At 44.7% G+C, this 24,182-nt stretch overlaps 1 protein-coding gene across 1 annotated transcript; it reads right to left on the bottom strand.

The window, feature by feature from the left end:
* Nucleotides 1–2,881: 2,881 nt before the first annotated feature.
* On the bottom strand, nt 2,882–24,049 carry LOC309440472 (ral guanine nucleotide dissociation stimulator-like 1; the record flags this gene model as incomplete). The annotated part of the gene is made up of 22 exons (XM_082054160.1): nt 23,476–24,049; nt 22,839–23,048; nt 20,614–20,798; nt 18,301–18,492; nt 16,940–17,118; nt 11,787–12,341; nt 11,255–11,365; nt 9,973–10,181; nt 9,055–9,132; nt 8,428–8,612; nt 8,018–8,142; nt 7,339–7,554; nt 7,006–7,109; nt 6,771–6,855; nt 6,290–6,376; nt 5,956–5,988; nt 5,359–5,480; nt 5,035–5,124; nt 4,611–4,749; nt 3,972–4,124; nt 3,181–3,295; nt 2,882–3,000 (listed from the first exon to the last, which is right to left on the bottom strand). Exons 6-22 carry the CDS (start codon nt 11,865–11,867, stop codon nt 2,882–2,884), a joined length of 2,052 nt encoding a protein of 683 aa, XP_081910286.1. The 5' UTR covers nt 11,868–12,341; nt 16,940–17,118; nt 18,301–18,492; nt 20,614–20,798; nt 22,839–23,048; nt 23,476–24,049.
* Nucleotides 24,050–24,182: the final 133 nt, after the last annotated feature.

Raw genomic sequence — 24,182 nt, 5'->3', positions numbered from 1 at the left:
ACCCCCCGTGTGCAAACGCTCTGCGCTTTCAGCTCCTGGGCTGGTGCTGTCGGGCTCTCCCTGCTCAGAACTGACTGTGTTTGAAAGGCAGCAGCCAGTGCAAACCCTTCTGCGCGGTTCTGCTCTGCTCCGTTCCTGTGCAGTGGCTCGTGGCTCCGCTTGTCAGGGCCGTCCCTGCGCAGCCTCTGGCGGGTGTTGCACCCGCAGCCCAACGCGGAGCCGCCTCGTGTGGGGTCGCGTGAGGCTGTAGCTCTGGAGAACGAGACGCTGTCAGCAGAGCTGAACAGGGATGTTCGCTCGGCTGCTTCAGGAGTTACTGTGTTCTCCTGTGAGTGTGGGGTTTGTCCTCTGCTGTGGAGCACGAGAGCGAAGCCCCCGGAGCCGCCGCTGGTGGAGACCCCGCAGTGAGGGTGACAGACCCGGACCGGGAGCAGTTTCCCCAGGGGGAGCAGCAAGTCGAGCTGCTCACACCAAGGTCACAGGCCGGGTTGGTGCACGTCACCGGTTCCAAGGCTGTCACCATCACCTGACAGCTCTCTCTGGGCTGTTGTACCCTCGGTGCTCACTGTGAAATCCCTGGTGCGCAAATAGGTTGTGTTTATCTGAGGGAAATGGATTAAGGTTGTGTTGGGGTGTGTTGTCCCCCTGGGTAGTTTCAGTACCACCAGAAAGCAAGAGGCAGCTGAAATTGGGGGTCGGCTTTTTGCCAGGAGCAACAAATGCCGTGATGGAGACAATGGGGAGAAGGTGGAAACTCTCAGAGCGCGGGGAAGTCTCAGAGAGGAAAAGAGATGAACGCAGACACTGGGGAGCGGGGAAAGTGAACATATTTATTATAGAAACAGTAAAGGTTGTGTAGAGATTGAATGTTACATAAAGATCAAATATTTAAATACATTAACTCCAGACACAAATTAGTGATAAAAAGATTATCTGTTTAATATAGAAACATTCAATATCATACAAAGCTTAAACATTATATAAAGACCAAACATTAAAATATACTAACTCCAGACAAGAATTGGTGGGAAAACATTTGCATATTTATTATATAAATATTAAATATTATATAAAGATTAAATAGAATACAAAATCAAACACTAAAATATATTAACTCCAGACAAAAATTAGTGGTCAAAAGTTAATCTATTTATTAAAGAAACATTAAATACTATATAAAGATTAAATATCATATAAAGATCAAATATTATTTAGAGATCAAACATTAAAATATAGTATCTCCAGACAAGAATTGGTGTTAAAACGTTTGCATATTTATTATATAAATATTAAATAAAGATGATGTATTCTATAAAGCTCAAATACTAATGTCTATTAACTCCAGATCAAAAAATAGTGGAAAAAGGTTTACATACTCTTATAGAAACATTAAATAATAGATAAAGATTAAATATGACATAAGGATCAAATATTAAACTATATTAACTCCAGACAAGAAATGGTGGGAAAACGTTTCCGTATTTATTATAGAAATGTTACATATATATAAAGACTAAATATCACATAAGAATCAAATATTAAAATATTTTAACGCCAGACAAGAATTGGTGGGAAAAAAAGTTCACGTATTTATTATATAAATTAAGGTTATGTATTAAATAAAGGTTATGTATTCTATAAAAGCTCAAATCTTAATATATATTAACTCAAGAGAAGAATTAGTGGGAAAAAAGTTCCGTATTTATTACAGAGATGTTACATCTGTGTAAAGATTAAATATTACATAGGGATCAAATATTAAAATATTTTAAGGCCAGTCAAGAATTCGTGGAAAAAAGTTCAAGTATTTATTATATAAATATTAAATAAAGATGATGTATTATATAAATATCAATTATTAATATATATTAACTCCAGAAAAAAAGGGTGGGAAAAAAGTGTATCTATTTATTTTATATGTATATGTAAATACTGTATGAAGCTCAAGCGCTATATACAGATCAAACATTAAAATATATTCACTCCAGAAAAAAAACTGGTAAAAAAGCCGATATATATTTATCATATAAATATTAAATATTCTACAAAGATCAAATATTATATAAAGATGAAATAATGTATCCACTAAATAAATAGTAAATAAATATTAAATATAAACTAAATAAATAGAAAATATTAGTACATTAAATAAAAATATTAAATAAAGCTCAAATATTATATACAGATACAGATACAACATTTAAATATAGTAACTCCAAGCAGAAATTAGTGCAAAATAGGTTATATAATAATGAACGTTTCTATACAAAATAGTCAATAAATATTAAATATTAGTACATTAAATAAAAATATCAGTACATTAAATAAAAATATTAAAAAGAAATACTAGTACATTTAAAAATATTTTAAAATATTAAATATTAATACATTAAATAAAATATTAAAAATATTAAATATTAGTACGTTAAATAGAAATATTAAATAAAGCTCAAATATTATATACAGATACAACATTTAAATATATTAACTCCAACCAGAAATTAGTGGAAAAAAGTTTCTATACTTATTCTATAAATATTAAATATTATGCAAAGCTCAAATATTCTATAAAGCTAAGCCATTTAAATATAGTAACTCCAAGCAGAAATTAGTGCAAAAAAGGTTATGTACTAATGAACGTTTCTATACAAGTATGTAAAGATTAAATATGATAAAAATATAAAGTATTAAAATACATGAACTGCAGACGAAAACTGGAAAAAAGGTAATATACTTGTTATATAAATATTAAATATTATACGAAGCTCAAACATCAGATACAGGTCACATATTAAAATATATCAACTCCAGACTAAACCTGGGGGAAAAAAAGGTTACATACTTATAAAAGAAACAGTAAATCCTCTACAAAGCTCAACCATTAACATCTCTCGAGCGCAGGCTCCTCCGGTGCAGTGGCTTTTCTCCTCAGGATGAAATGGAAGTTGCCCCGGGTGTTCATGGCGTAGAACACGTTCGCCTTGGGTGGGATCGCCAGCTCTGCAAGAGAGGGAGCAGAGCGAGCGTTAACTGGCGCCCCACTCAGCGTTAGGGGTTTGTTCTCACCGGCAGCTGTGACAGCGTGTCCACGGCGTTTCTGACGTCGCTTCGCCTGTTACTCTCGCCGTCAAAACGCAGCAGAACCGTTCAAGCAGCAGCAGCAGAGTTCTGCTTCCCCACCTTTGTCCTCACAGATGATCTGTACCAGCTCGTAATCCTCAGCCGAGCCGCACTGCAGGCCGTGCTTCTCCAGGGCTCTCTGGATGACAGCAGGAGCCTTCTCTTGGTTCGTCAGCTGCAAACACAGAGTTGCAAGGAGTCGTTGGTAACTACCTCCTAGATTCTGCCAGGTACTAAAACATGCTCTTTGTGACACCTGGTGGTTGATTTAGGTCAAGACAACAGACACTGCTCTAGAAACGCAGCAGGAAATCACAGCCCCTGCTCTCCAGAGCAACCACTTGCAGAGCTGAGACCTTGTTCTCAGCAGCCGTCGAATGCACAGCAATAGCTGCCCCAGCTGCTGTTTGCTCACATCCATTAATCCACACTCTCCTGTGCTAAACACTTTCTTGATGTCCTGCAAAGATTCGGGGCCTTGTACCTGGGTTTGCTGGGGAAGGGGCACCTTGTGTCACAGTCACACAGCCCAGTGCTGAGCTGGACACACACCAGCCGGCGCTGGCAGAAGAGCAGGGGCAGCAAAGCCGGCACCTGCTCAGAGTGCTTCACTTGGCATTGTTGATCAAAGACAAGCTTCGATTTCAAGAGCAGAAACCTTGAGAGATGCTCTTTGCAAACCTCTCATTCATCCCCTGCTCCACAGGTTTTGATTTGTAACATTTGTCATTTTCCCTGTCAAGGAGGTTTGATCAGTGAATAGGTGTTTCCAAAACTAAAAGCACCATTCAAGTCACCTGGGGTTAAAACATCACCCACAGGAACAGTGTTTTGCTGTTCCCACCACCCACCAGGATGCTCCTGTAGATGTTGCCACTTCTGTCCTCTTCTATGCTGGTCCGGATGATGCAGCTCTCTCCGTTCTGCTGGTTGTAAACTGGCAGGACTGGCGGCACTTCTCTTGTTGGAATGGGAGTCACAGGGTCGGGGCACTTCTTGGAGCACTTGTCATCAGAGGGCAGCAAGGGGGGAGACAAGATCAAACACATTGATTACCATTTAATTGAAAAGATCCAGAAGCTAAAGATGACACTCTTGAGCACAACAGCCTTAACAAGGGCTTCAGCAACCCAGTGAAGGCAGTTTAGGGCAAGAGAGCAGAGTTGTAGGACAAAGCTCCCTGGGAACGCAACCCAGCCCAGACAAGGCTTGGTCTGGGCAGTTCCTGGCAGCTCAAACCCCAGGGCTGGTGAGCTCTGACCTCACCTGCTTCTCCCTTGCTCAGCTGCTAGGCCTGCCCCAGAATTAGGCTGGGCTGATGCAGATGAGCTTTCCCCCCAAACTGCCTTTCCCAGAGCTCAGGTTCCTCCATTCCACTGCACCCAACGCTCTAGTCAAGACCCACAGGCTTGGGCAAGCGCCTGGGGCCACCGGCAGCATCAGCAGCCTCGCACAGGCTGTTTGTGCTGAACACAGGGCCCAGGCCCTACCTTGTGCTGAGGCTCCTGGGCAGTGTCGCTGGGAGGGACGATGGTGACCGTGCTGTCCCCAGAGCTCCCCCCTGGAGCAGGTTTGGGCTGCGCGTTGACGGCTGCGCTGTGGGCGCTCACCCCCAAGCCCAGGAACGGCCTGGGGGAGAAAAGAAAGCACAACAGAGCTGGGCTGAGCAAAGCTGTCACTGGCTTCAACAAGCTGACCTGCTGTTGTGCTTTCCTTCCTATCTCGAGTGGCCTATTGTTTGTGTGTGTATAGTAAATTAGACTCTATCCTTATTTACTCTGTATTGCTGCTGCAAATTTATATTGAATTTATAATCCAGCACTAAAATCCAGTGTTCTGGATCCCCAGTCAGGTTTATCAGCTGGTGTTTGACTTATTCCAGTTCATATTCACACACCAAACCGTTATACTCACAGGCTGAATCTCTTCACCACGCTCTTCTGAGCTTTGGCCGACGCGACACTCTTGTCAGCAGCTCCTTCAATTTCACGTGAAAGCCGGAAACTGCAGAACAGGCAACACCATGAGTTAAATATCTCCGAGTGGCCATATTTGAGAAGCCCTGGGTCATTCCCACGTCCCAGAGGGTGCATCCCCACAAGGAGCAGCGCAGCTCTGTGCGTGTGTGTTTCCACTCTCCGGGAGCAGCTCCTGGCAGCGCAGAGCTCAAGGCTGAGAGAACCTGAACCTGCCTGCGGGGCAAGAAAAGCTGCTTCGCCAGCCGGGCTGAGACCCTACCTCTCCTCATCACTTAAATGCCGCTGACTCCTAAACCACTGCACGAATTTCTCATCTGCTGACATGCAATAGCTGTTACATGAGGACTGCAAGAGCTTAATTTGTGCCATTACTTCAAATTCCTAAGAAAACAAATAATAAAATAGGAATTCCAATTAGAAAAATAAAGCCAGTCTCGTTAATATCCTACCCACACGCTGCAACAGATCCAGGACAAACTGAGTTGGACCCGCAGGTCGGTTTCAGTGGAAGAAGTGACTATTTCAAGAAGCGCTGTTTCAAACAATGCAGCTCTGCAGCTCACCCTTCCCGCTCAGCCCTGCATGGCCAGAGCGGCGCCCAGAGAGGAATCCCGCTCTGTACGGAGCTGGTTCTCAGGCACTAAGCACGGGAAATAACTAGAGGTGCTTGTGATGACAGCAGAGCCTGATCCTCCCTGGCTCTGCACGTCGTGCGCTCACACTCGCACTCACCATCTGCAGTAACGTGAGCGGCTGTTGGATCTGCCCGAGCAAAGACAACAGGCCTCGCCCAGAGAACGCTCCAGCAGAGAGCGTCAGCAACTAACGATCACAGAACAGCTAACAACCCACTCACCCTTCGCCGCTTCTCAAAGTTGATCAGGCCGCCCTGTTGGAAGGACAGAGAAGGGATCAGAGGAGAAGAGCACGGGCTCGGCTGGAGTTCATCACAAACAGGATGAAGTAGCGACACCAAGGGAAAGGCCAGAGCTGCCCTGAGCAAAGGCTTCTGCAAAGACCTGTTTCCAGCTCTAGGATAAACCACAGCACTCGTGTACCTGAGTCTATTTCTTAAATAGATTCCTCTATTTTTAAGAACTGCACTAGAACCCAGGAGAAGACACATGACCAGACACAGTGTCTGGAAGAGAGGGAGGATATGTAGGATTCCAAAAATTGCCCCAAATTACCTCGAGATAGTCCTGAAGGGCTGTGTCCAGCATGACGAGGTCTGTGAGGAAGGTACCCAGGTAAGGTACCGTGCCTTGGGTGACTCCCTGCAAACGGTCAGAGCAATGGGGGATTAATTGACTGAGAAATAATAATAAATAATACTAATTAGAATGCCAGAATACTCCTGTGCAAGCAAACAAAATACAACTCGTCTGCTTCACCAAACAGTGCTCTTGTAAATGATGCTTTCATGACACCATCCTTAGGATCTCAGCCAGCGGTTCATGTCTGTACAGAGCGGCAAAAAGCCAAAGTGCTCATTCGTAACTCATCTGCATCAAATCTCGCTGTGCGGCACCTCTCGTCCCAGCAGAAAAGCCCGGGATTTACAGACCCGCCTTCCCCACAGCACCGCATACGGGAGTTCATTGGTTAGGAACAGGGCTGAGCTCGGCTTTGGGTGAGATCACCAGCCTGGCAACTCAAGCTCATTCCCACCTTCAGCAGCAGCTCCCTGCTCGTCGCAAAGTTGTCACAGTCGGAGAATATTTCAGAAAGCTCTTCGAACATCAGCATTATGTCCCTATACAGGAAAAGGTTAAATCATTTAAGTTGTTTGTAAGCACTCTGAATCAGATCAGGGTACTGTTTTTTTCTCATGAATCATTAACGGTTAGGCACATAAAAGATAAAAGCACCAAAACACATCCAGTGACACACTGCACAGCCTTACTTTGGAACGCAGGCCCAGGTCTTCTTCAGGCGATAAACGGAGGTGGACTGCAGTGCGGAAACAATGGCCTTCAAAGACGAAAAGTTGTTCAGGATCCTACATTGCTGTGAAAGGAGCGGTTAGAAACACAGGAGCATTAAACGTCAGCACCACCACCAGTCAGTGCTCTTCTGTCTGCCCCGTGTCCTGCTTGCTGCACATTCTCCCTGCTAAGCGGGCAGCTCTACAAAGACTGAGCATCAAAAATATCACTCCCCAACAACCCCCCTGTCCCCTCCCAGCTCCACGGCACCCGCACAAGGAACGTTAAACAGTCGTGAATAAACGCTTTACACGGGCGATACGGATCCACTTCTCCAAGATCTTTGCTCGTTGCTGGCTCTTTAGTTCTCTGCTCTCTAGGACGGTGCTGAGCACACACTTGGTGACGGCGTTGAACTGCGAGATGGTGGCTCTGATGCTCCGTGCCAGGTGTTTGTTCTCTTCCTTGTCCCTGCGGGACCAGATGCAGCCCAGGCAGTGGTGGGGCACAACGTTCTTGAAGAGTGTCTAGAGGAAACAGAGGTGTCCAAGTCAGCCTGGATCGCTATTGCCCACAGGAAGAAATGCATGTTTACAGTACAAACTGCATCTGAACCTAATATGGTATTAAAAGGGAAATATTGGTTTTCTCATAGTTTAAAATATACACTTGGCTATAACTCTTTAGGCCTGATGCCCTAAGACAACTGTCAGCTAAAGAGTCCTGGCAAAATAAGAGAAACCTTTCTATCACTTACATTATCAAGGGGAAAAAATTATATATAATGATATTTTTGAAAGAGATTGATACTAATAAACCAAATCGGAGCACTACAGTTAAAAGTACTTATACATCTTCAGGTGAGGTAGCCTAAAATACAGTCAAAATATGCTTTTTCTGAGGGGTCAAATATTAAACTTTGCAAACAAACAATTAGAAGCCCAGAACTATTTCCCCGAGCATTTCAGGTAACACGTATGATCGACATACCGCGTCCATGTACGTCAGCTGTTCTGCCACCAGCTCTTCTTGGAACAAGGAGAATTCTTCTGCACTGCTGGTCTCCAGTTCCTCTTCCTCATCCAGGGTGCAGGGAGAAAGGCTGTGGAACGCGTCTGGCCAGCGTGGGAAACACGAGTCAGTGAATTTATACAGGAAACAATTAATCCAAGCAGATATTTGAAAAATCACTACATACAATAGCAGAACATGCAAAGGGACCTGCCTGGTGTAACGGCCTCACTGTGCTGCATATTTTAGCGAGAAAGAGAAGGAACAAAAGACTAAATTGGCAAAGAGACTTTTCGGCTCACGGCACTGGAAGCTTTGTGCCCTGGATAAGGGGACGTGTCAGGCTTGACGCTGGGAGAACACCCAGACAGCAGAGAAAGGTACTTTACCATCATTCTCCAGTTCTTCTTTCTGGAACTGCTCCAGGAGGTTCTGTGCCCTCTTCTCCGGGTCAGAGCCGGGCATGTTCTTCTTCAGATAACTCAGCACCTTCCGCAGACACACGTAGTCGGGTGGCTCTTGGAAATCGGCAGCACATTGGTCAAGCCAGGCTTGTAAAATCGATGCGATCGCACTGTGAGCAAATTCAGAGAGAGCACATGGGTTGTATGCAGCAGGTATTGATGCAATCGCATGGATCTGTACCTAATATACCAACAGGAACACTGAGACATTCATCCCCCACGTGAAGGCAGTATGGACACTTCTGTGAGCAGAGAATTTAATTTGTTCTTTTCATGCAAGAAATATTATTAAGATAATACTTCATAGGAAACTAAAGGGTGCTTCTTCAATTACACCTTGAGAAACCAGCACAGTCATTAATAAAAATTAAAGATTTTCTCTGGGTTCTATTACTGGATGTGTTATGAGACAGTTGATACTTGGCCTTTACACAAGCTCCTTGAAGCAAACAGGCTGTGAATTGTCAAAGGAAACAACAGCTCTGCTGCCCACGTCCCGCTCCAGCACCGAACCCTGACTGGGGTCGCTGGGCGCTGCAAACCCAAACTTACGTCCTGAGCGCTGTGCTGGATCCGGGCAAATTCTGGTTTCCATGCTCGTCAGAGCCCGACATCTCCAGGTTTCCGTATCTGGAAAAATGAGATGGCTGTTTAGAGGAACCGCTACTGAGCAAAAGCAAATCCCAAGCAGCATAATCCATATACAACTGGCATAAACATATACATATTGGCATATTCATATACAACTGGCATGAAGACAAGGGCTTCATGCTGGACAATTCCACCGTGGCTGGGGACGCTGAGGCAGAGATGAAGGGTTTGCACATGTCCCCGTGCACTGCAAAGCAAACCCAGACTAAACCAGGCAAACCCGTGGTGCCTCTGACAGGAGCGGCGCAGCCACAGCCACAGGGAGCTCAGCTGGGGACACTGAGCTCGAGAGACCTGCGGGGAGAGCCCTGGCGGCAGCTGGAACAGCTCCTTTCCAGCCACACCTTGCACCTCCTTACGGACGGGTGACGAGGAGTTCATGGCACATCTGAGTGTGAACATTTTAATGGCTGCTCAGAAAACACCACAAACCCAGCAAACCCAGAACTGACTGCAAGACTGAACAAGTAGGAATCTATTCTAGGGGTGACTTTATGGCCCACACATATTCTGGTCTTTTTTTAAGCGAAAAGCTGTATTGATTTTCTTGTGTCGGTCCCAGTTTGGTTCCTTAGCGCTCAGACCACGCACACTTTCCCCACCTGGTGCTTAAGCTTTAATGAGAGTTGGGGTGTGGGCAGCGTGCATTTACACATGGTGTGTTTATGCTGAAATCCTGAATTTGGCAGGATTCTTGACCTCTGTCCATCAGGTTATTAACTCCATGTCCACTAAAAGTAGGGGAAGAAATTCCTGTCAACATCCCCCTGTCGTGTACAATAAATGATGGCTCAGTTTCCGTTCTGTCCCGGCTCTTACCTGTCCAGGAGCAGCTCCAGGACTGTGCTGGTGGAAGCAAAGGCCCTGTAGGTTGAGAGGAAGGTGTTGATGTATGTAAAATCGTTATCTGCAAATGCCATTGGAAGTGTCTCCACCAGCATTTCCAAAGTTCCAGCTTTCAGGGCCCTGCTTTTGCACGTCTCGTCTGGGCTGACAGTGTGTTCTGCAGGTAACTGGTCTCCTTCAGCCTACAAAGTGGAAACAAAGACAAAGCACATAACCAGACAGAAGCCAGAGCCCCAACACAGCTTGCACAATGAAACACAGATTCCATTCCACCTTTTCACGGGAATAGTCCATCTCTAGTTACTAAAAAATTTTGTCAGTTTGGGCTCTCCAAATACCAAATGCTGTATCAAATACTGGAGGACAATAAAGACATTTCTTATTTAAACAGGCAAGTGTTTCCAGTGCTTAAGGTGTAATCTCATGGTTGGCTTTTAAACTGACCAGTCTCTCATAACAGGGCCCACCATTCAAAAACCCCGGATGCTTTCTTAGCATCAAGAAGTTTAAGGAAGATTTATTAGACTTCTCGAAGCATAAAAGGTCTAAGTTCCTTCAGTTACTGGTAATTCAACAAGAAGTTACTAAGCAAGATTTCTAGCTTCTCAGTACTTAAAGGAATTGGTAATAAAGCCCAACTCACTCAAAATGAACAAAAACTCTTGTATTCCTTTCAACACAGGTTCTATGATATTTTCAGTTAGAGCTGCATTTCTCTCAGACACATCCAATAATTTACCAGCCAACGCTTTCCAGCTGAAAAGCCTCCAAATCACTCTACAAATGCAGCATCACTAAGAACTCTTCCCTTGAGAATATGACCAAGACCTGGAAACTCCTTCTACGTACGAGGAACAACACCTCTGGAACGCGAGACAATTCTACTTTTCTGAAGTGTCTTTGTGGGACACAGACATGCTCAAAATGCTCCCCACCTCTTGCACAAAACCATCATCTGGGAAATGTACCAGAGGTCAAAAATATTTTCTAATATTTCTCCTGGTTAAAACAGGAGGCAGAGATGGGAAATCTGCCACTCAAAGTCTTTATACTACCTGCCTGGACACTACACCAAAGCAAGTCTTATATTATAGCCTTTGATCCTGAAGAAAATGTAGAAACATGGCAACAGAACATGAAAAGTTCTACCCACCTCGTGACCCTCTGGCTCAAACTGCCACAGCTGCACTGATTGCAATGAAGTGAGGACACTTGAATCAGCTGGGGACTTGGCCACCACACCAGCTTCACTTACCCCGAGCCATCTTGCTCCTTCACCATCAGTCTGCTGGACCTGCGCTCTGCTCAGGGCGTCACAGTCAACAGCTCCTTCTTGTGCGTCTTCAGCTCCATCCTCAGTTGTGCTCTGCCAGGAAAGGGCCAAGAGAAACAAGTCAGAGAGAAAGGAACAGGGTCCCTGCACAAGCGCAGGCTGCAGACACCAGCATGCCAACACCGGGATCTCACAACACCTCAACAACGCTCACTTAACCTATCAGTTAAATTTAGAAATACATACATACATACATCCCCCTGCAACCACATAATCTTTTATCATAATACATACCACTTGAACAATTAAAGTTTCAGGACTTTACTAACTACCACAGCCTTAAGCACACCAACAACTCAATTAGAAAGGATGAGAGTGCAGTGCAAACAAATCCTGGTTTGGGGAAGCCGGGGTTGGGTGTTTTTTTGGGGGTTGCTTTTCTGTTTGTTTGTACCTCCTTTATCTCTAAAATATCCCCTAGTCAAATAGAACTGTCTGTACACCAGTGACTTGCCTCTTGAACGCTCTGTGGAACCTCCACATCTTCCCCAGGCTGGTTCCTCACATTCTCTTCCAGGCTCTGTGGAGTCTCCATGTCTTCTTCAGTTGGCTTGCTTGGAGTCTCCTCTACGCACTCTGCAGTCTCGGTGTCTTCCTCTGTTGCCTTGCTTAGACTCTTCTCAATGCGCTCTGGAGTCTCTGCGTCTTCGTCTGATACCCGGCTTGTAGTCTCCGCATCTTCCTCTCTGGTCTTGCTTAGAGTCTGCTCAGTGTGCTCTGGACTCTCCTCAATGCACGCTGGAGTCTCTGCATCTTCCTCTCTGGTCTTGCTTACAGTCTCCTCAATGCGCTCTGGACTCTCCTCAACGTGCTCTGGATTCTCGTCAATGTGCTCTGGACTCTCCTCAACGTGCTCTGGAGTCTCCACATCTTCCTTGGTTGGCTTGGTCACAATCTCCTCAAGGCTGTGCAGAGACTCTTCCTCATGTCTCTTCCTCCTGGGTGTCCTCCTCCTTGGTCTCCTCCAACATCTCCAAACACACAGGTTCCGAAAGGGGAAGTTCCCAGCCTGTTAGAAAACAACGGAAAGGCAGTTTTGAATTGCAGATAGTAACACGTTTACTTTTAATGTCCTTGCAAAAGTACCAGGACAAGATCATATGAACCCTATACTTTAGGCACTATTACAATGCAAAAGATAGATCGTACGAAAGAATCATAGAATCATTTTGGTTGGAAGAGATCATTGAGCGCAACCGTTAACCCATCCCTCGCAGTACCCCATGTTCCTCAGAACCTCATCTATGTGCCTTTTAAGCCCAGCAGTTCCCTGTCTTTCTGGAACTGAGGGGCCCAGAACTGGACACAATATTCCAGGTGTGGTCTCCCCAGGGCAGAGCAGAGGGGCAGGAGAATCTCTCTGGACCTACTGACCACCCCCCTTCTAACCCACCCCAGGTACCATTGGCTTCCTGGCCACAAGGGCCCAGTGCTGGCTCATGGTCACCCTGCTGTCCCCAGGACCCCCAGGTCCCTTTCCCTTACGCTGCTCTCTAATAGGTCATTCCCCAACTTATACTGGAACCTGGGGTTGTTCCTACCCAGATTCAAGACTCTACACTTGCCCTTGTTCTATTTCATTAAATTTTTCCCTGCCCAACTCTCCAGCCTGTCCAGGTCTCTGATGGCAGCACAGCTTCCAGTGTCAGCCACTCCTCCCAGCTTGGTGTCATCAGCAAACTTGCTGACAGTCACTCTATTCCCTCGGCCAAGTCATTGATGAATATATTGAATAACACCGGCCCCAGCACTGCCCCCTGAGGCACTGCACTGGATACAGGCCTCAACTGGACTCTGCCCCATTGACCACGACTCTCTGGCTTCTTCCCTTCAGCCAGTTCCCAGTCACCTCACTACCCGCTCATCTCCCTCCCATTCCTGTGAGGAATTGTTCCCAACAGCCAACCTGAGCCTCCCCCGGCACACCTGGTGCCGTTTCCTCCCGTCCCGTCCCTTGTCACCAACACCCTTCTCTCGGCACTCGGAGCTGCCCCCCCGGCCCCATGTCCCCCGCAGCCCCGGGGAGGGCGGGCGGCGGGGCCCGGCTCGCTCCTACCCGTCCGCAGCAGGGCCCGCAGCCGGTCCCGCACATGGCGCTGTGTCCGGTCCGCAGGCGGGGCTGCTGCCGGCTCCGCCAGCCCCGCACTCCCACTCCCGCTCTCTCTCTCTCTCTCTCTCTCTCTCGCACCGACCGCTCGCCCCGACGCCAACCGCGCCAACGGCTCCGGCGGCACCGCGGCCACCGGACGCGGCCTCGCGGCAGCACGTGCCACCCGCAACCGGCCAATCGCGGCTCGCCGCCGCTCCCGCGCGCGCCCCTTCGCCCCGCCCTCAGCCCGCCCGCAGGCCGAGCCCTTGCTCAGCCGGACAAAGCGCCGGCACCGGGACGGACGGACCGAGCTGGGAGCGCGGGGATCAAACTGGAACACTGAACACAACTCGTGCTGCGGCAGAGCGAGGGACGAGCGCTCCCGGAGCTGCTTCACGCACACGCACCACACGCTGGCATTTTACTCCCGGCCCTTGCAAACGCAACCCAGACCCGCACAGTCTGACCAACACCCCCTGCAGTTCATTCATTTCTTGCCCTCGAGTAGGTTCCACCAGACACACGTAAACAGTGATATTTTTTAAAATTATTACCCCCAAAGAAGGGACCTTACATGACTGGGTTGCCAGAAATATCTATTACAATATTAATAATTAAGAACGAAGTAAGGTTGATATTGCACAACCTTTGCAAATATATTTATTTTTTAGTATATCTGCTCAGATGAAAAAGCTAAAATGAAAAAATAATACTAAAAGCTAGGGATGGTTTTTAGGGAATGTATGATCTCAATTTTCTATATGTGGTTGCTGCATTTTGAAATGGATTATGCATAATACTAATATAGTAGTTACTTTAAACCATTATTGGTGGGAGGGAATCATGTTTGGCCTTTCATTAAAACAGAAAGAACAGGAATATTGAAAAACATGCCTGCTTGTGAATGTCTTTATTCCACAGTCATGACACCAGAGATCGCACTGAGCTGTGCGCACACAGACACGCAGCAGCCAGGCCAGGTGAACACGAGGCTGGTGCGCTCAGACACACGAGCTGCAAGGCCCAGCGCTCCGGAAGGACATGAACTGACATTCTGTGGGCATGGAGGATGCGTAGGAGGATGTGGAAAAAAAAATAAAGAGAATAGATAATAATCCCAAATATCTGCAATGGGAACACCAGTCTCTGGCCTATGAAACAGTCAAGTCCTTATAATGCCCATCTGCCCCAGTTGGGTTGCACAGGGAAGAAAAAAAAAATTTAAATGGCCAGGTAGCTGCCACCCTTAGCATTAAAGAAAAAGCCTTCTTCCAAGGGTAAGACAAGATGTTCTAAACTCGGCTTTTTTTTTCCCCCATCATCATAATTAGTACCCTGAAAAGAAAGACAAAGAACGAAGAGATTTATTTAGAACAATTGCAGATGACTAATTTAACCTGCAGATCCACTAGGATAGATAACTTCTAGGCAGATAATTCTAAATACAGCTTCCATGAGAACAGACTCACATCATGGTATTTTTAATGTCTTCTCTTAGGAATGCTACCCACAGATAAGGCTGATGGTTTTAAGTTAACATGAGAACGTGATCTTTAAGTTTCCAATGCTACCGAGCAACCAACAAATATTCTGTACAGCAGTTCTAAGGACTCCAGTCTAGTCATCAGCCTAAGCTACCCCTATGTAACTCAGTATTAACTCTTCCGTATGACTGGCAGCACACTACATTTAAACACCACTGTCCTGAGAACAGTGTCAATCCTCTCATTCCTCAGAATGAAAGGTTATTTCACTCTTCAGAACAACTTTCTTAAAGTCCCCGATCATTAAACAGAATTTTCTTCCTGAATACTGCAAACATCCGTGATTTGATATCAGAACCTGGGTAGCGCCACACAAGACTCAAACTCGGGAGACAGGAACAAACATCATTTCTGTACCTGCTTTGGCCTAGATTAAAACAGGCAAAACTCAGGTCAAACAGGCCACAAAGGCAGGAAGGGCCAAAGTAACTCAACAAAGAGGAACCTGTTCCATCCCCCCAGCCCAGCCATGGGCCCATCTGAACACCAGGAGGTGGGAAGTTTTACATTTTACAACACAAAAGAATGATGCTAAAAAATTGTGCTGTATGTTCCTTGTCTAAGACTTTAGCTTCACTTTTGTAATAAGAGCTTCAAAGCAAGTTCAAAAGATCAATCGTAGGTTTGGGGGGCGGGGGGAGGGCTGTGGATCTTTCCCTTGATTCTCCTATCTTGAATTCCCTTTTCACTAAAATTGAATTCTCCTACTGTTACTCTTTTGATAAGACTGCCATCTGGTGGCACTTGCTGTTTTTAAAAATTGAGCAATTGAGAAGTAATTTCCTAATTAAAATTAATACAATACCTACTACTACTGCAGTAACAAGAGTCTACTCCTAATTACATTAACTGACAGTCTTCACATGCATGGTCCACTTCTTGTGCAAATACTTTGCACAAAAGGTCAGGTTATACTGTCCAGAAGGGATCGCCCCTCATCTAATTGCCAGGAAATACAACAGGAGTCACCAGCCATTCCTGAGCTCTTCACCGTCACTCAGAGATGAACATTCGAATCCTCTCACTGCACAGCTACAAAGGAATCTCACTTGTCTTCAAGCCTCCACCAGCAGATTGCTGCTTCTGACCAGCAGGTTGAGTCCCAACTTGTTCCAGCACAATTATCCGACAGATTCATATGCTCCAAGGTGTAACACAGCTCAGACATGCTCACCTCATTACTTTTGCTAAACAGTGAGATGCTGGTAACGCAGGACTGCAATAAATGTATGGTTTTGGACTGCTTCAAAACAACAGAAAGCAAAATCCAAAGCATTTGAATGTCATGAGTATCCTAACACCACATTCCGAAAGGCAATTAAAAGCAAAAACCCAAGAATGTTTGAGTATTACAAGGTCCATTTCTTCTTTTCATGTAAAAATCACACAAATATTTCAAAAGAAATTTGAAACTGAACTGGACACCCATAAATTAATTGTATTAATTAAATAAAAAGCTTTCAGTCCTCCCTTTTTTACCACAACTTCAAATACCAGAAAAGTACCATAACCACTCCTACCAAATATCAAATCTAAAGCTGTCCTTACTGACACCTGGTGATAGAACCAAAGCCGAAAAGTGTCGTTGTTTGCTCAGGGTCTATTTCATTTGCAGGTATCACAGTCAGTGAAACTGCCCTGAAACTTCTCACACACCATCAGCTGATTCTCCACCTCAGCTCCAGTCCACTCAGCAAGTTACACGATACAGAGTCCTAACTCATCTAGGACTGGAGACAAGATGAAAATTATCTGGATATAAACGGAGCAGCACAGGGTATCAATCTGGTGAGAATTCATTCCAGTCTATAATCCTCAACTAATCAGGAAAGGAGAGGAGGCCCCAGGGAATTCTCCAGTATGGTTTTGCAATGAAGCTCCTGAGAGCTTTGTATTCAATTTTAAGGTTAACTTGAAACTGCAGAAAGAAACAAACTGTCATGTATGACTGAGGGGGAAGCACTTCAGCAATACCTGTAGTAGAAGGGTCTAAAAGGAGGTGCAGAGATGGCTGATTTGTTTGACCTGCTGACCCCATCTCCTGCCTCGCTGGAACCTCCTCGGAGAGCAGGGAAATTGTTCTGGTCTTTTTCCGAATCCCTCAGTATCTCTTCCATTGCCTTCTCCAGCTGATCATCTCCATTTGAAAATACCTGTAAGCAGGAGGAGATGACATTTTTTAAAGGTACTCGTAGTTTCACTTTCACTATTATTTCCCAAACATATAGTCTTACTTGATGCAAAAGAAACTTTACTGAACAAGACAGCACACCAAGGATCAACAAAATAAAATCAAACATAATCCACTGTCCCATCCCATTACAAATAATGTACATATTCTCACTGCTAATCCAACAACCATCCACCTAAAAACTGTAGACCTCTCTTAAAAAAACAGGTTTGTGTGTTTACATTCTCCATTCAGAACAAATATCAACATACTTTCTATAGATTAGTCTTCAAGAAAATTTTCCTTTTTTAGTCATATCCAATCCAATTGTCCCACACATAGGAGGGGTGCAAGTCTAAGGAAGTGGCAAGAACATGGTGAGACCCACTCCCTAGGGAAAAAAAAATACAGCCCTTGACAAGTACTAGCTTTGCAGATCAAACAAAAGCCATGGCCCATAATACAGTTGCATCGTGGATTCTACCTCCAGGTCTCTTGCCTCTTTCCAAACATAATTGGTGTTTAACACAGACGGAAATCATTGGTTGTAAATAACTGCTAAATGGTTTTGCAAAGACAAAGTACTTATTGTCATTTCAAGGGGAACAAATTCCTATTGTTCCAAGTGGGCCCAAACCAGTAAATCAGCTACTGCAACTCAAGTGGGCAAATTTGTAATTAACCAATCAACTGCCACCAAAATGCTAAAATATTCTGCTGTTTAGAGCTAGAAAGCTTTTAGAAAAGGTCTTAGTCATGCCTAGAGTAGCACTAAACAGGAAACCTAAATTAAAAACTCAAAATCAAGACCCTCTGTGGCCTATTCCTATGCAGCCTAATTACATGCTTTTAAGATAACAACATTCAGAGTCTCTGGTCGCTACATAAAGAATATTTCCCAAGCTTTAATCTGAAGCTCAGCCTTTGAAAATAACTTTTTAGTCCTTTACCAATGTATAAAGCCACAGAATACTAACAAAGCTGATGCCCAAATAAGTTATTAAAAGAAAAACTGAACTGCCAGTTTTGGACAGGTTTGCTTAATCCGAGATGTTAATTTCACTGATAAAAAGCAAGTACAAAAATTGTCTCCTCAAGCACACACATGTATCTTTAACTAAATATTCCAAAGAAGTTGCAATCTTTTGATCAATACAAATCTTACCACACATTTAAAATAATCATGAACTTTTAGCTGAAGTTCTTCATATTTTCCAGAAGCATCCTCTAATTGCTGATAAACCAGGACAAATTCTTCATTGATTAATCTGGATACAGTTTCAGGAATCCTACTGGCTTTGCTAAATGATGTTTTGACTTCCATGTCAGGTCAGTATTCTCCTCCTATGACAAGAACCTAACAAAGAAGGAAAAATATTAAATAATTAGTTTTGAAGCTGTAAACATTATGTTAATAGGGCAACATGAAGCTATTGTGGAATACTGTAACACTTTAAGTTATATGAATGTACTATACTATATTCTGAAGAATAATTTTTCAAAAACTGCATATCAAAGTGTATGCTCTCCACATGAAAACATATTTAGCAATTGATTATGGCAGCGTTGTTTTTAGTACCCTTTAGATCTATAGGTGATGAAGTCAAAGGTGAGAGTAAATCACAATCACATACTCCTTAGCAAATTTTTCTGAATCAACCTGCAGAGTTAAAATTAACCACACCACTTCAAAGCAAAAATAATGTTCTTAATTCTTTATCATCTCAGCTCACATGTTACTTTCCTAAGGTCAATGAAAGGCTGCTGTAGGAAAATGTGATGGGACAATGTTATGACGGAAAAGAACACATTTCAACATAAGTACTGCTGGAGGAAGGAAAGGTAATAAAGGGTCATGCTTCTGCTTTTTGTTGAGACAGAGAAGAAAAGGAAATAAATGAAGGAGCTAAAGTGCAAGATAAAAAGGTGGCAGCAAATGGCACTTGGCAGAGGCTCTGGGCCCTCTCCGGGGTGGATTCAGAACCCAAAAGGATGGTTTTTTCAGCAGAGGGCACCAGAACAACAAGTATGTGGTAATGACTCTGACTTGCTCTGCACACTGAACATTAAACCTCTCATATCCTCACAGTATAGCACCAACGAACAGCAAAAAGTTTTACAAACTTTTAAACACATCTGATAATGTTTGTTGGTTATATAGTATTATTTGCTTGAGTGAACCCAGTGGTTAATAGTGAAGCATCCATGGAAGAATACTAATTTCACACTTGTGCCCATCACATTCTTTTTTATCACTCAAGCTTCTGTTGTCTAAAGGAAATCTAAATCTCACATGTTATGGTTGAGATACTTTTGTCAGTGTAATTTTACAAAAGTGCAGGAATTTTAGGTTTTGTTAACATCATGATCAAGCACACTAAAGTGCTAAAGATTTTCTTTTTTGTTATCTTTTGCTTTATATGATATACACAAGAATCTTGGCTGTGTGAAATAATAAGGACATTTTCTTAAATGTTTGCAGCAAGTTGGAAAAGTATTTAATTCTTGCCTTTCATTCTGATATCACAGGTTTCAAAATGAGCAATTTTCCATTTTTATCAGCTTTGCAGGTCATATAGCTAACTAAAATAGCAAACTGAAACATTGCCAACACATAAAAAAACCCTTTCTTTTTATGAAGACAGCTATTCTGTTTCCACAGTTTTAAATGGAAAGAATAATATACAAATTGAACCATAAGATGATACAATTTGACAGTTACACTGGTATTTTACCTATTTCTCTCGGTCATACAGGCTAACATGTGGATTCATTTCTAATGTATAATCTGAAGAAAATTACTCGGGTGGCCACAAATGTAAAAGCCTAGAACCATGCCCACACAGTATTCCCTTGTGGAAGGAGAAAACGAAAAAGAAGCAATGGAAAATTGAGACGCTGAAACGAGATACAAATACAGTGATCCTAAAAGCAAATACTGTTTTGTGTTTCATATGCTAAAGCAATATGTCATGCAAGAAGAAATGCTGCATAACTGGGGAAAGCAGACATTAAAAATAATCTAGGCATGTTGTGGGATAAGTTCCCAAGAGAGAACAAGCTCATCTACAAATTTCTGAACTTATTTTAAAATCCAGAACAAAAATAATCATTAGAAAGCGTTACTGTGATGGAGGCCTAAAATGGGGGTTGAAATTTAAAGCACTCACCCTTGCAATGCTACTTAACAAGAACCACAAGTCATTTCAGATCCCACTTCTTTAAATTGAAACAATGCAGTACCGTGGTAAACTACGTTGTAGTTGTTGGTAGCAAGTAAATACTGGTAACAGAATTCACTAAGTAGGAACAGAATTAAATGCTCAGGGAAAAATTAAGCTACCTGAAAATGAAAACCTTTCAGCAATATAGGAACCGTGTACAGGAGCCACGTGTAGGAAGTGGTAGAAGTCTCCAGACTGGAGTATTAAAACCCAGACTGAACAAAACATGCAAATGATGCGCCCTGTACAATCACCTGCTTTAAACCAGGACATAAGAGGATGTGCTCAGGCCTGGGCCAGTTCTAGGTTCTGTGGCTTTAAACCAAGGTTGCAGAGCACACCTTCCATTTCAGCTCCCAGTGCCGGCTCCTGTGTCTGAACAGGATACTCAGAACTCCAGTGAGGTTCATGTTTCTAGCATAACACTTCGGAGAAGAGTCTGCAAAAGATGGTGATTGCCGATTGAGAATTTTATGTGTTATGTACAGTTTTAAATTAGAAAAATAGGATAAAGACGATAATTAAATTGATCGGGAACAATGTGCAGAGCTACTACTTACTTCATCTCCAAGAGGGAAGACTAATTAGACAGGACTATCACAAATCAGATTTTTTTGTTAACTAAGTATGGTGCAATTTGCCAAATGGTTACATGAAAGATTGCGCTGCAGGACAAAGACTCTTACATAATTTATACAGTCATTAAGAACAAGTGGTATTCATGTTTCATTGGGGCATCGTAAGAAATATTACAATGCCAACAGAATGGTAAAAATATAATAATGTACTAATCTATGATGAACCTTGATTTCCGAATCTGGCTAACTATGATGTTCTTGATTAAATCATTCATCCAGATATTTTATTACATAATGATGGTACTAAAGATTCTGATGCTTACAAATATTGCTTGGTTTAGATTTCTGTTTGTAGACTTCTAAATCATTCCCAATAATCTTCTTGAAAGAACAGTAAACCAGCCATAACTCTTAAGATTTGTGCTTAACTAAACTTCCCAATTTACAGCCCTTACGTAACTCATAGTAAGTTAAATGTGGTTTTTGTAAAGATTGGAGCCTTCTGTGTTCATAACATCTCAAATACCTGTGAATATGGCATAAAACCCCTGTTTTGAGAAATTAATTTAACAGCTGCATTAATCCTTGATAAGCATTATGTTAAATTGTTTTGGTGGAAAAGACTAAATAATAGAGACTATTTATTTGGTAAAACTGAGACAAATAACACATTTCACTATTCTGACGTGGTCTACCTTGACTTGAGTGAGGCATTTGACACAGTCTCCCACAGCATCCTCACAGCTAAATTGAGGGAGTGCGGTCTGGATGATCAGGTAGTGAGGTGAACTGCGAACTGGCTGAAGGGAAGAAGCCAGAGAGTCGTGGTCAATGGGGCAGAGTCCAGTTGAGGCCTGTGTCTAGTGCAGTGCCTCAGGGGGCAGTGCTGGGGCTGGTGTTATTCAATATATTCATCAATGATTTGGCCGAGGGAATAGAGTGACTGTCAGCAAGTTTGCTGATGACACCAAGCTGGGAGGAGTGGCTGACACTGGAAGCTGTGCTGCCATCAGAGACCTGGACAGGCTGGAGAGCTGGGTGGGGAGAAATTTAATGAAATAGAACAAGGGCAAGTGTAGAGTCTTGAATCTGGGCAGGAACAACCCCAGGTTCCAGTATAAGTTGGGGAATGACCTATTAGAGAACAGTGAAGGGGAAAGGGACCTGGGGGTCCTGGGGACAGCAGGGTGACCATGAGCCAGCACTGGGCCCTTGTGGCCAGGAAGCCAATGGTACCTGGGGTGGGTTAGAAGGGGGTGGTCAGTAGGTCAGAGAGGTTCTCCTGCCCCTGTACTCTGCCCTGGTGAGACCACACCTGGAATATTGTGTCCAGTTCTGGGCTCCTCAGTTCCAGCAGGACAGGGAACTGCTGGAGAGAGTCCAGCGCAGTGCAACAAAGATGATGGAGGGAGTGGAGCATCTCCCTTATGAGGAAAGGCTGAGGGAGCTGGGGCTCTGGAGCTTGGAGAAGAGGAGACTGAGGGGTGACCTTATTATGGTTTACAAATATATAAAGTGTGAGTGTCAGGAGGATGGAGCCAGGCTCTTCTCGGTGACAACCAATGGTAGGACAAGGGGCAATGGGTTCAAACTGGAAGACAAGAGGTTCCACTTAAATTTGAGAAGAAACTTCTTCTCAGTGAGGGTAACAGAACATTGGAACAGGCTGCCCAGGGAGGTTGTGGAGTCTCCTACTCTGGAGGCATTCAAGACCTGCCTGGACACCTTCCTGTGTAACCTCATCTGGCTGTTCCTGCTCCAGCAGGGGGATGGGACTAGATGATCTTTCGAGGTCCCTTCCAATCTCTAACATTGATTCTGTGATTTTTTGTAAAGTTAACATGAACATCTGTCTGCAATCAATAAAAGAATCCAAAATAGGAGCTGAAGATTAACCTCACCCAGTGTAGTTTTTCCCTTCTATCTAGGAGCTCTGTTATATGTTTCCATGTTTCTGTCTCCATGTCACAGCCCAGTTTCCTTCTTGCAGGTTGCTCTCAAGCTTCTGTCTCTGGTCACTCCTGACCCGACACTGCGCTGTTTCAATGGCACCTCCATGTCGTGCAGTCCCCTGCAGCTCAGGTGCTGAGCTGACAGCACAGGGTGTGCTCCTCACAGGCTATAAGGTGTTCGGAATTGCGGTGATTCCATGTGCAGCATCCCGCACAGTGACCTCCCGCCAGCACCGACCGCACTGAGCCTGCAGCGGGGCACATACAGATAAAACCTGTGGGGAATGGGATGGGAACACCGAACTCCTTTCTCGTTGGCAAATTAGGAAACAGATTTGGATAAATTCCTTAGCATTTTACACCACAGTTCATGTTTCCATAAAGCAGGAACCAGTTCAGCGCTACCTTGAAATATCCTGATGTTAAATAATTAGTCTCAAAGCACTTTAAAACTGTCAGTATGTGCTAAATATACGCAGCAAGTCTTCAGGAACACTTGTAAGACATTTCAGAACTTAAATGTTTTCAGTAGCCCAAGTGCAGTTCAGACACGGTGTGAAACAGGGGGGCTTGGTGGGGCCCCAACATCTTATCTGGGGTGCTGTTTGAGGGCGAAGATGAATTAAATTTGTCCTGCAGCAAAGAAACCTACGGGCAAACTTCTCCAGCAGCAGCGCCACTTCTGACTCTGGGCGCAAAGCAACGGGGTCTTTGCCTTGCACAGCCACCTACGTGAGAACAGCATTCGCGTGTGGTTTTGTCCCTCTAAGCAAGGAAATAACCCAGCCCCAGAGCGTTGCGGTTCGCTGGCGGGAGGCGGCACGGCGGGGAAGGAGCGGGAACCGCAGCGAACCCCGAGCAGAGCCCGCCCCGCCCGCTGCGGGCGCTGAGGGACAGAAAATGGCGGGCGGGGCGCTGGGGGCTGCGGGGGCTCCCGGCACAGGTCGCTCCTCAGGCTGCACCGGGCGTGTGAAGAGCCTCCCCCTGCACCCCACAGCCTCGCTGCGCCCGCCGTGACCACTGGTGACGAGAAAAGGAGGTGAAAGGAAAACAAAACACACCCAAAAGGCGAGAGAGGATGGAGGGAACACGCTCGGTCCCTCACGTGAACTCACAACACGCTCGCCACGGCGAGTGGCGACACTACAAGCCGGCAGCGCCACCTCCCACCCAACCCGCCCGACGCTCCCGACCGTGACTCGGCTGTTTCTGCCGGTCCCGCCCCACCTGCTCGGGAGGGCGGGCGCAGGAAGGGGCGGGCGGCAGCGCTGCAGGAGGTAGGCGGTGCGGGGA

The sequence above is a fragment of the Streptopelia decaocto genome (assembly GCF_964273445.1).
Source record: "Streptopelia decaocto genome assembly, chromosome: 5".
NCBI lineage: Eukaryota > Metazoa > Chordata > Aves > Columbiformes > Columbidae > Streptopelia > Streptopelia decaocto.
The sequence above is the reverse complement of the archived record's forward strand: the minus strand, read 5'-3'. Positions and strand labels throughout refer to the sequence as shown.